The 12,009-nt window shown below is 40.0% G+C and overlaps 1 protein-coding gene across 1 annotated transcript; it reads right to left on the bottom strand.

The window, feature by feature from the left end:
* Positions 1-350: 350 nt before the first annotated feature.
* On the bottom strand, positions 351-7,723 carry smu1a (SMU1 DNA replication regulator and spliceosomal factor a). The gene is made up of 12 exons (XM_023409537.2): positions 7,611-7,723; positions 6,008-6,218; positions 5,304-5,456; positions 4,976-5,086; positions 4,633-4,761; positions 4,340-4,459; positions 4,110-4,226; positions 3,677-3,804; positions 3,394-3,520; positions 3,136-3,303; positions 2,514-2,666; positions 351-1,711 (listed from the first exon to the last, which is right to left on the bottom strand). Exons 1-12 carry the CDS (start codon positions 7,634-7,636, stop codon positions 1,613-1,615), a joined length of 1,542 nt encoding a protein of 513 aa, XP_023265305.1. The 5' UTR covers positions 7,637-7,723; the 3' UTR covers positions 351-1,612.
* Positions 7,724-12,009: the final 4,286 nt, after the last annotated feature.

The following is a 12,009-nucleotide window of genomic DNA, read 5'->3' as shown; positions in this document are numbered from 1 at the left end:
CTCTCTGGCTGACTTGACTCTCCTCTCTGCACAGTTGCTGCACCAACAGACCCTGAACAGGGTTTACCCAGGGATCAAACTCAGTCAAACCTCCTCTTCATCGAGGAGCAGAGTTTGCAAACCTCTCTGTTACCTTTCTGTTACACAAAGGCAGCATGCAAGGCTGGAAGATCTGGACAGATACATAGATCTTCTTGAAACTCTTACAAAGACATTCAGTGATGGTTGCACAGTGACATCTGGTGTCCTTATTTCTTTAAACATTAAAAAGTTCAGAATTTCTTACATGATCAGATTAATTTAAATTTTTACCAATATTCTGCTTCTCCACCAACAAGACTTTAAGATGCTTATCTGGTCAAACAGCTTTAATGGCACAGACAAAAGGTGTTACATGGGATATTTGTTGATCCAAAAAGTTTATAGATCCTTTGATTTGTATGAATTACTGGTAATTCATGCACTTAAGATTTGAGAAGTTTCCAAAATTAGCTTAAGGAACAAGAAAACGAAAGATGTCTTGGGGATGAAAAAAAAAAAAGATTTATAAATAAAGTCTCTGACATGTATTCCACATGGACAACAGGACGACTTATAAAACTGAAATGCATTATTTTGTATTCTGGAATTCACATTGAGATCTCTGCTGGCAAAACAGATGTTTATGACAATAAGATCATCCATGTTTGAACGGAATAACTCAGGGAAACAATATATTTTTTGCAGTGAGAACCTTCACTTAAACAAAGACACACAACTACACACTATTTAACCAGGTCTTTTTGAAAAAAAAGAAAAAAAAATGCTATTAAAAAATATATTTACAAAAAATGGAATTTTCAAAAACAAGAAATAAGTCTAGTATCGACACTCCTCACCCCAAACATCTGACAACTGCCCTGTCTGATGTAGGAGGGCTCTGAAAAATGTCAGTGAGTTGTTGAACAGCAGAACCATATCTATCTGAAAAGCAACTGAAAATGTGTAATAATCACTGCAATTGGCCTTTTTTTCACTATTTGGACAAATATATAGGCACCTTTCTTGAGTAGTTAAATAGTATTTGCAATGATCAAGTGTTTCTGCTTCACATCCCCTACTTGAATAACATGATACCCACTCTTACAAATTCATAAGCTGTGTAAAAGTTAAGCACTGAAGGACTGAAAATGAAATATTTTAGAAATTGAACGACACATTTCCGATAAAAAAAAAAAACAAACAAAAAAAACTTTCGTATTATATTTTAAGAAGTGACCATTGATCTAAAAATGAACTTTTACTCTCATGGGTTGAGGTAAATAAGGCTCTGCTGTGAAAACTCTTAACACCATAAAGTGTCAACATTCAGCTGCATGTTTTCAATAATACAAAAAACATCCTAAAACACCTGTACAGTCTGCTTTTTTATTAATTACACACACTACCAATTTCAAATGGAAACATGCAGCTAAATGTGTAAAACTGACACTGCAACAGAGATCGTCAACATGTACATCCAAACCTTTGAGTCTGCAAAATGACACAAACAAAACACAAAGGGCAGAGCAGTGTCCAGAGTGAGGAGAGCAGCTGCTGAGTGAGAACGTTCAGTCTCAGTTTGGGCTAAAACTCAAGGCTTCCAGAGCTTCAGCAGGCCGTCCTCACTGTAGGTGCCGATGAGGTTCTGGTGGGGGTGGTGGGCGATGCCGATCACGTCCTTCTCGTGGACCTGGAAGGGGGCAGGAGTGAGATGTGAGCACGATACTGTGGTTTAAAATGAAGGATGGTGTGTAGGTTAAGCTCAATATAAGAAAAAGCTTGTTATACAGCTGTTGGTAAGTTAGTAAAAGGCGGATCTGAGCTCTAAAGTATTGTATTTAACAGTGAATGAAGTTACCAGCTGTAATGTGTTCTAGCACAAGGTGTAACCAGTAAACCACAAGACTTGTGAGGATTAAACCAAATCAGTGCAATAAAAATTAAACTGTGCTGAAATTACTCCTGCATGAAAACAAAACAATTTATATGTTAATATTAAATTCTTGTATAAACTACATTTACTCAAAACACTGCATGTCTAGCTATTCTAATTGTTCAAATAAACAAGTTTTAATACGCAGGTTTTAATACACACAAATCACATATCCTGATAAAATGTGAATTAACAATATATTAACATGTTAACTTTTTTTCCAAATATAGTGCAAAAACATAGACTTTAACACTGTTGGTAACTGTTATTAAGTATTTATAGAAGTTGAGAGACAATTAGGTCAAAATACAGGAAAAAATTGTTATATTACATTCTATACATTAAAAACATGTGCAGCTTTTTCTCGTCTGTTATCAATATTATTATGAAAAGCTTGTCGTTTCTCTCTTTGTTGATTAATAAGTTATAAAGCAGCTCTACATTCCACCTTCAACACTTGGATCTAAACTTCACAGGCAGAACTTTCTGTAGCAGGGGAGCGAATGAGCTGCCACCCTCCTGCACACTTTGATCTAAGCTTCTGGGCGCAGTAACGTACCGTCAGCGTTCTCTCCAGTTTGCCTGTGACTGTACTGAAGCAGTAGAGCACAAAGTCTTCACCCACGCAGTAGATCCACTCGCCGCGTGGCGACAGTGTGCAGCACACAAAGTCACCGCCTTCCCTCTTACCGGAGCTGAAACTCCTCACAATCTGCACAGGGAGACACATTTACACACACAGAAAGCAGAAATGTGAGAGGGCAGGCGGGTAGGCAGTTTTATTACCCCGGTTACGTGATGAAAACACTTTTGGTAATTACAACAGCTTGGTGTTTACTGTACAGGATTTCAAGGAGAATATTCGATTTATAAGCTCAAAACAGCTTTTAATTTCTATATGGCACAAGCGAAGGTGTTTCAAGCAAACAATCATAATTCACATACTTAAAAATGGAAGTCTGTTACTTCAATAAATACTGCATTATACTATCAAAACAAATGTATCAAATAGACAGCTAAATTACACATACAACCAAAAGTTCATGACATGAAAAAAAAGGTAGAAAACACAGAAAAAAAACTTCCTCTCCACATAACAATTTAAACTCTTGTTTAAATAATGTATGTAGTTGCATGAATGAAGTGTTGTGATGTTTATTGTGGTGGTGATTTGAACTGACCTGTCCCTGCATGTTCATGATGACCACCGTGTTGGAGCGGTTACACACTACAAAGTGCTCTGGGTTCTTGGGCAGCAGGGCGACGTTGTTGACAGTGATGTCTGTGCCTGCCGACGTGCCCAGAGGTTTGAAGGTGTTTGTGCACTCGGTGGTCTTCATGTTCCACACCTGAAGCAGAAAAGACATGGGTCATTATGAAGCGCACACACACGATGCTGTTAGAACATGGAAATTTCATTCAGAAGCTGCTTCTCTTACCTTCACTGTACCGTCGGAGGAAGCGCTGATGATGTGGTGTCCATCTGGAGTGAAAGTGGCCTCGTTGACGAATGAGGAGTGACCGCGGAACTCCTTCAGAGTTTTACCTGACTTCAGTCCGTGGATTCTTACGCAATACACAAAGGATTAACATCACAAGCATTACCCATAAAAGTTGCTCAGTTAAGGGCACAACAGCCCCATCAACTAGACGACATAATAGTTACTTCCACAGCTGACTTATATAAAGTTTGGAGGAACCAAGAAGGTTGAAGGTACTTACCTAATTGTCTGGTCGAAGGAGGCGCTGAGGAGCTGGCTGCTGTCTTTACAGAAGCTGACACATGTTACTCCTTTACTGTGAGCACGTTCAAATCTCCTCAGACACTGACCACTCTGGATCTTCCACACCTAAACACATACACACAGACAAAAATAATGTTTAAATGGCGTTTTAACTTATTTTTTCTTGCTGATATTAGCATGCACCAAGTAGGTGAATCCTCTCAGCAGTCTGAAATTCTACTTCCTTGTTTTAATGTTCAATACCGAAATAAAATTGATGTTTTTGTAGAATAGAAAACCAAATAATACACTAAAATTAGGTGCAACACAAATTAGTAAAATACTTTTTTAGGGTTTTCATCAAGATAATTTCAGGTTGTAAGAAAATAAAGCACCTAAGAGCAATAAGAAAACTAAAGTTTCTCTCCTACCTTGATCTTTCCGTCTTGTGCTCCAGTGGCCAACATCTCTGTGTCCCGACTGAAGCACATACACAACACTGCATCGTCCATCATCATGAAGTTATCCTGAGCCTGGTACTTCAGATCCTGTAGGCCACGGTACATACTGTTATTTCAGTGACGCAGAAATGTGTACATGTAGCATCGTATTCAACCAGACAGTAAATCTGTTTTATGTGTCTCTCTTGTGCGTCACCTACCTTTCTGATTTTGCCGGTGGTGAAGTTCCAGACCTCAATGAAGCCGTCCACGGAGCCGGTGACCAGGTACTGACCATCAGGGGAGAATCGGGAACACTCCACGTGAGATTTCTGTCCAAACTGTGGAGGGGAGAAAAACACATCACAACATGTTTGAGGCATGAAACTGAACATAACTCACTGAATTGTGAAATTAAAACGACAACATGCTTGGCTGAATGCATAGTTTGAATCGGTGAAGCAACCCATTAATGTTACTCCCTACCATCCATACTTTGGGACAGTGTTGGTACCTTGATGTGTCTGCTGAGCTGGGTGGGGAAGCGCTCCTCCTCCACATCTTTGACGGCAGCTTTACCCCTGAATAAGTCAATGGTCATACCAGGAGGCAGGAGTCCCTGATGCTGCTGCCACTTCAGTGACTGAAGGAGAAGAAAGTAGAAGTGGATAAATTATCATTAGCACTTTACTTTGATTGTGGCATAACTGGTATGTATGGGGAATATTAATCAAGAGGCACGACTACACAAATATCTTGTGAATATGTCAGACTTAAGATGCGGAATAGTTATTTCATGGTGAGGCTCTTCTTGAGGAATGACACTCATCACACCTGCAGGTTTCTAGAGCGCTTACCTGTCCCAGCAGAGCCATGAGACGAGAGGGTGGCACCACACTGACCTCCCCTGCCAGGGCCTGGGCGATGGCCACTCGCCGCTTCTCCTTACTGCTGCCGTCTGGGTACGCCTGGATAACAAGAAACACAAACATCAAAAACTCCACTCCAGACAAATGCAATTTTTCAAATGTTCTCTTTATAGAACAATAGTAATTGAACCAATGTGCAGGGTGTTTGGTGTTTAGGAGCCAACAGTAAAATGACTGGTTCGACCTACTAATCCTAAAATGATCCAACATGGATGAACAAAGAGTGCATCTTGTTGCGTGGTTTGTTTGGACTCACCTCTCTGGGATCAAAGTAGGAGCGAGCCAGCAGGTTCTCCAGGTGGATGTATCTCTCGGGTTGAGTTTGTTTAAGCATGATCATGGGGTCGGTCTGTCTGAGAAGTGAACGAGCTGCACCCAGCTCTCTCAGCTCAATCAACTCCAACACAACCTGGTCAGGAAACAACACAGACATTTTTGATTCTGAGGAAATGAGACATCAGTCACAATCTACCAAGTTGTTTTAATTGGAAGATCTGCTGACAGATCACTGTTGACAACAGAGGAACAAATACTGGGATGATAACACTAAACTAAAACACTTGCACTGAGAAAGGATTAGCAAGAACAGTAAATTAAAAAAAAATGCTTCCTTGAGTGGAAACCAACATGAATAAAAATTGTAAGACTTCAGAACAAAGATTACAGATTTCTGTACAGAATGAAATGAGACAACAATCATGTGTCAACTAACAATATGACACAAAGACAAAACTAGTGAGTGCAATGACCAAAGAATACTGAAATATTAACATATCAAACACCTGGTGAATTCAGTTTATGAGGTGCAAGAAATGATGGACTATGTAGAAAATAAAAGATGTTTCTTCAAACAACTAATGAATGCATTGGTAATATAGGAGCATACCAAAATCCAGCATGGGCATAATAAGCATATTGAAAAGAAGATTTGCTGTAGACCACAATTTATCCAAAGCTCACCTGTTCATAGAGGTCTATCAGGGTCTTATCTGGCAGCTTGAGGGACTGGATGGCTTGCAGGACAGTATCCCAGTGGCCACTGTTTATGTCAGCCACAAAGCTCTCTATACTGTCCACAGTATTCAGAGACACTGTGGTCTCCTCCTGCAGGGTGGCTAGAGTCCGGTGCAGATTGTTTTCTTTTAAGTACTGCATAATCAGACGGATCACGCTGTGGAAAACAAAACTCATGTAAATAATTTGGATTAGCTAATATTGCAGGACAGCAGGATACCTCAGCTGATTTAACTAATGAGTCATAGAAGTAAGTAGACCATTTATCAATAGTAACAAAACAACAACCAATATATTTTTGGGAAATCTGTTTTCCTATTGCCACCTCTGAACTGAAGAAAGTGATTATGAACATTTTAATTCTGCAACATGACAGCGACTCAAAACATATAGCCATAGTTATAAGGAAATATCTTCAGAGACAATAAGAACAAGGGGTCCTGCAATAGTGGGTCTAGCCCCCACAGAGCTCTGATCTCAATATCATGGAGTCAGTCCGGGATCATATGAAGAGAGAGTAGACAGAGACAGGTCTGGTGCTGTTTTAAAGGCAAAACGTGGTGACCTCAAATGCTGATTTTATAAACCATCTTCACTTTAATTTTAGTGCCTAAAACTTTTGCACAGTGCTGCATGTCAATCTCAGTAACAAGAAACTGCAGACAGTACAGAAATGCTACATAAAAAGTTTGTGATTAACAAACAGCGTCATTACTATGTACATAAAAAGTTTGTGATTTACAAACAGTGTCATAACTATGTACATAAAAAGTTTATTTTTCAAATGTAGAATGTCACGACACAATTCTTATTTCATAATTTAAGGGACTCTTATGAAAAAGGTGTAGTACACACTTATATAAAAGTTTAAGAATGTAGTTTTGAACTCTTAAATATTGATATCAACTTCAAACATCTTCAGTCGAGCTTTAGGGTTAATCAAGTGTCTTGCTCAAGGGCACATCAGAGAGAATATATGCCAACAAACATTTCAAAACTGGAACATTTCAGTTGAGAAATCTGGCCTATTGAAATAACCTATGTATGTTGTACGTTAAGCTCTACTTATGTGCAGGGAAAAAAATGGGATACTGACTTTACATGAGACACATTTAGTATGACAACAAATTATGTGACTAATAATTTGCTCGTTTGATTAATGTACTTCCCCGGTCAGAGCAGTCTCTGTAGCAACTGGCAGTGCAGCCTTAGCTAATGCTAACTTATTCTAACTTTTCTATCTTTCAGTTCTGTTTAGTCCACAGTGTAGTACTGAAAACGCAAAATACGGATAAATTAATACTTTAAATAACACAGCGACACTTCGAACTGAATTACTTTCACTTTGCTACAAAAAAGGAGCAAACAACATCTACACGGGGATAAGTGTAAGTTAGCTTATCTTAGCTTAGCCTAGCTTGGGACGCTAACGCCAGCAGAGGATGAGGCAGGCCTCATTGACAGAAAATGTGATCAAAAGCGGAGTTATATGAAGGCAGTTGATTATAAAATGTACTCTACATTACGAGTACTTAACTGGACTACTTACTCTGCGGATTCCACCTCCAGAGACATGACTATTTATCTTAAAATAGCAGGCAGAAGACACTCTTGAGTCTGCAGCAAAAGCAACGCGCAGGACAGACGCAAACACGGAAGTAATGGGAGGACGCGGGGGTCTTCAAAATAAAAGTCTCAGTTGACGATCACTTTGTGGAGATGGGATATTATTTTTGGCGTGGTTTAGGTTCAAGTTCAGACCTCTGAACCATCTGAATTACCATATTTTAAATAATTAAATCTGAACATATCTTGCAGCAGATCTTAGCTCTGAAAATGCCTCAAGAAATTAGAGGCAATATTACTATATATACAAAAGTAGCCTATTATTTAGGCCTACACAGAATAGATTTCATAGAGGCAACACCTATACAATGAGATTAAGTAAAGTGCACTAGCTTGTAATATGTGCATGTTGTTTCATTTTGCCATTTTTAAATGTTTTGTTTGCATGGTCAAAAAAGTAAATGGAGCTCATCCATTCCATTCATTTTTTCCATTAACAATGATGAGCCTTTGTGGTGGTTATCTTATGGTCACTCACATGGACATCCGTTATTCTTAAAACTGAGTCTAGGGAAGATCAGGAGGAGACTCTAATGGAAACCAGCAGAATTATTTAGTCCGCCAAGGAAATACATCAGCACCACTTTGCCAATATAGGTTTTTCTTTTCCGCCTCCTTTTAGGAAGTCAAGCACAGACATGTTTGTGCCCCCTGGGAGTAGCGGATCTATAATGTAATTGCTTTCATCTTCATAAGCATTTGTAAGTGCACAGCCATCCACATTTGCTTTGCTGTTATTCCTTGTTTTCCCCAAGCCAATCAACAGGGGGTGCTATCTGCACAGCTGTGGCTCAGAGGCCCTCTTGACTCTCTTCTCTCTGCCAGTGAAGGTCTTTCAAGGTTATGATGATAATGATGCTCAGTGCAGCACCACTTCAGTCTGCATTCCCAGGGCCTGGGTTTGATTGTTTTGGGCAATCATGACATAATCCCACTGTGAGCCCCATCCACATTGGAAATGAATTTGGCACCAAGAACACAGCAGACATCGTTTGGTTTCATTTGCCTTTGCAGATGAGGAAATATAATGGGAAGCAATGAGGAGAAGCTGAGAGGACGGGGAAGGGAGGAGTGGTGTTTTCACACAATACCATAACACCGCAGTCATTCTGAATATATTAACATAGCAGAAGAAAGATGTCAATATAATTTCGCTGTCCTCTGGCATGACAAAGCAGAGGCTCCTTGGTTACCAATGAGGGAGACACCGCTGCGCTGGAAGAATGACAGCGTCACAAAAGGCTGTAATGTAATCACTTCATCCTTTCTGAGAAAAACAAAGAAAGTTCTAAATTTATGTGAGGTGCCAGTCATGATGTGCAGTAAAATTACCCCTTCCATTATAATTAGAACATATTACCACAGCAAAGAAATTCAGCATTTCTTTGAGGAAACAGACACACACCTGCTCAGTGATGGAAAACTAGGATTCACATGGAATCACATCCCTTCTCATTTGTGATTCCGACAATTTTTTCAAAAAGTGACATTCACGAACTGAACTGTCAAAAAAAAAAAAAAAAAAAAAAAAAATGAATCGGCTATTCACTGCCTCAAAATCACATTTTTGGAAAGCACAACAGACAATTCTGCATTCCTGGCACAATCATCACAACACCAATCTCTTGTGTTCTCATGGAAACCATTTAAAATGCTGAGCTGAAATGACCATTTGGCCACACCGAGCACTCACAGCTCTGACAATAATAACAAATCAAAGGACAGGGCCAAGCGAGAGTTGGTTAGGAGATGAATGGATGAATGAATCAATAGATGAGAATAGGGTAAGGAGGAAGAGGAGGATGAGCAACTTGGGGATCCGTCCAAGGCTGCATCTGTTACGGTTTTTGCTCTGGCATCAGACAGAAGGCCAACTTTCAAAGTCACATGGGATGTGATAAATACCTGCTGTATGTCATAGCTGAGATTCAGTGCCATTACTTTTTAATAAGGATACATCCTGATAAGAATGTATTACACATAATAGTGAATCTTTGCGATGTCTTGTCAGCTAAAGAGGGGATTACAGATGTGCTGTCGGATATACTGGCTTTTCTGAGATTGGAACAGCAAAGATGTTTCGAATGCATACAGTTTTTCAGCTAAGCTCTGCACATTCATAAACAGGGAGATGCAGATCCAGAAAGACAAAAAGCATATTTCAGGGCTTTTACTCGGGATAAGATGTTGTACCACAGACTCATGATACAAATTAGAAAAGGAAGCTACTAATTGATGTAGCATTTCTCTGTTCACATGCAGTGTGAACTGTGCCCTGCGATGTGAACAGTGAGCGGAGGGTTATGTGCCCCGTTCACGCATCAAAGACAGGAGGGAATTTATCAGTTGCATTCTTCAGAGCTTCAAATATGCAGCCTGTTTTTACTAACCTGTGCACACATTGTCTTATGTTTCCATACTTCCACTATGGTAGTGGGATTATGTGAACTTTTCATCTGTTAAACACTTAAAAAAAAACTTTCAGATCAGATTTGTTCATGATTTAGTAATGTAAAGTGACCTTGCAAACAAAACAAAACCAAGTCAATAGAAAACTTAGTACCAAATTTTAGCACATACTTTAAATCAGGTTATAAACTGACCTTGATTCTGGACTAAAAGCTCTGCAACCCTTCTCTAAAATGCAAGTAGCTTAACTATCCATTGAGGTGGTCTTTCTAGCAACAAATTCTCACACTTAAATGACAAAATAGATTTCACAAAGCAACTACATATGCAAAAAATTATTCATATGAACTATTAAAGCGCTCAGTCCACCGAGAAATGCACACAGCCTGTATTCAAAAAGTCAATATGGCCCCGCCCACCCGGACCCACCATCCAGGATTTAGTTTCTCTGAGTGTTTTCCTGAAAATCTGCTTTATTTTTTATCTGATCACTCAAAAACCCATCAGCTCATCGACCTGTTGTTGCTACAGCTCCAGAGAGAAGCCTGTGAACGGAGATCTAAAACTACATTGAGATGTTTTTTGGTTCTTAAAACTACAAATATACCTTCAGATGGATCAACACTTCAAAAAAGTAAAATATGGGACCTATAACACTTTTTGTGATGATGCTACTTCTGCCTTTGCCACTTTGTTTTTCTGGTCTCACCAATGTAGTGTGAGCATGAGCTAAAAACGGAAGTCTGATTTGTTGGACTTAAAGTCAAACAAACTCACCCATCCACTGCACCACCTGAACTCACACAGAGCATGAAAGGAAAAATGGTTATTTGCATTTTCACACACTGCTCAAGTCACCAGCTGATGCAGATTACATCACAAACTAAAACTCTAAATAAAAACAGCTTAATGAAACGAAAAAGCCTCATTGCTTTGTTTGGTTTTGTTTATGTCTCTGTAAGAGCTTTGCCCTGCAGTGTATCTGGCGGCTGAAAAACAATGAACAAGGGGCCATTAATTTACTGCAGAGAAGCTACACACAGCCCCTTGCTAATGGCTGATTTCTCCAACAGTCAATCAGCCCTCGAGTAACGAGTGGGCAGTGGGCGGAAGGTGTGTGTGTATGTGAGAGGTATTGGTGATGGGGGCTGCTGGTGGTGGTAGTAAGGCGGAGGCTATCGTCTAGGCGGTAAATCTTGATGGATCTGCCCCTGAAGGCTGTTTGCTGCTCGGGTCTGAGCGTCAGTCCAATTGGCACGTCCATTATTCTCAATGGATGCATTAGAAGGCCAAAAGGGACTCATTGAGAAACCCTTATTGATATCCTCAATCTTCTTGACACAAAAAACAGGAATAAGGAGCAACACTGTATCTGAGGAACTCGGTTTGCTGAAGAGGAGGCACACAAACCCCATACAAAGACGCAGAATCGGGTTCTGTCACGCCGCAGCAGCTCGCATTGGGGCTCGATGAATTACGGGTCATAGAGGTGATAAAGCGCTGAGCTGGAAATGGGATTGTCCCCATAAGACGGCATACCAGGCGGCACACATGCACACGGATATATGTTGGTCTCTAAGCAGTCTGGATAAGAGAGATTCGCAGCGGGGCACGTTTCCACCTGTGACAATGCAAATAGAAGATATCCACTTCCCGGGTGAATGCTCCTGCCTCTCCTCAGGCAGGGTTGTATTTACAGAAAAAAAAGAAAAAAAAAAACACCCACAAAGTGCTGACACAAGTGAATGGTTTCGAGTGGGGTAAGCTCTCTCTTTTCACTTACTGGTCTATCTCAGCTTGTTCCAGCGCCTGCACTCATGTAAGTCTGGCATCTACAACTTGAGTCGTCTTTTTTGTCAGAATTCGCTGGAGGGCTTTATGGACATTCAGGCAACATACCAGCATCTTTTCAG

Source organism: Seriola lalandi, unplaced genomic scaffold (genome assembly GCF_002814215.2).
Source record: "Seriola lalandi dorsalis isolate HSWRI2012SDOR001 ecotype SW California unplaced genomic scaffold, Sedor1 jcf7180002054397, whole genome shotgun sequence".
NCBI lineage: Eukaryota > Metazoa > Chordata > Actinopteri > Carangiformes > Carangidae > Seriola > Seriola lalandi.
This window is presented reverse-complemented; position numbering and strand designations above follow the sequence as displayed.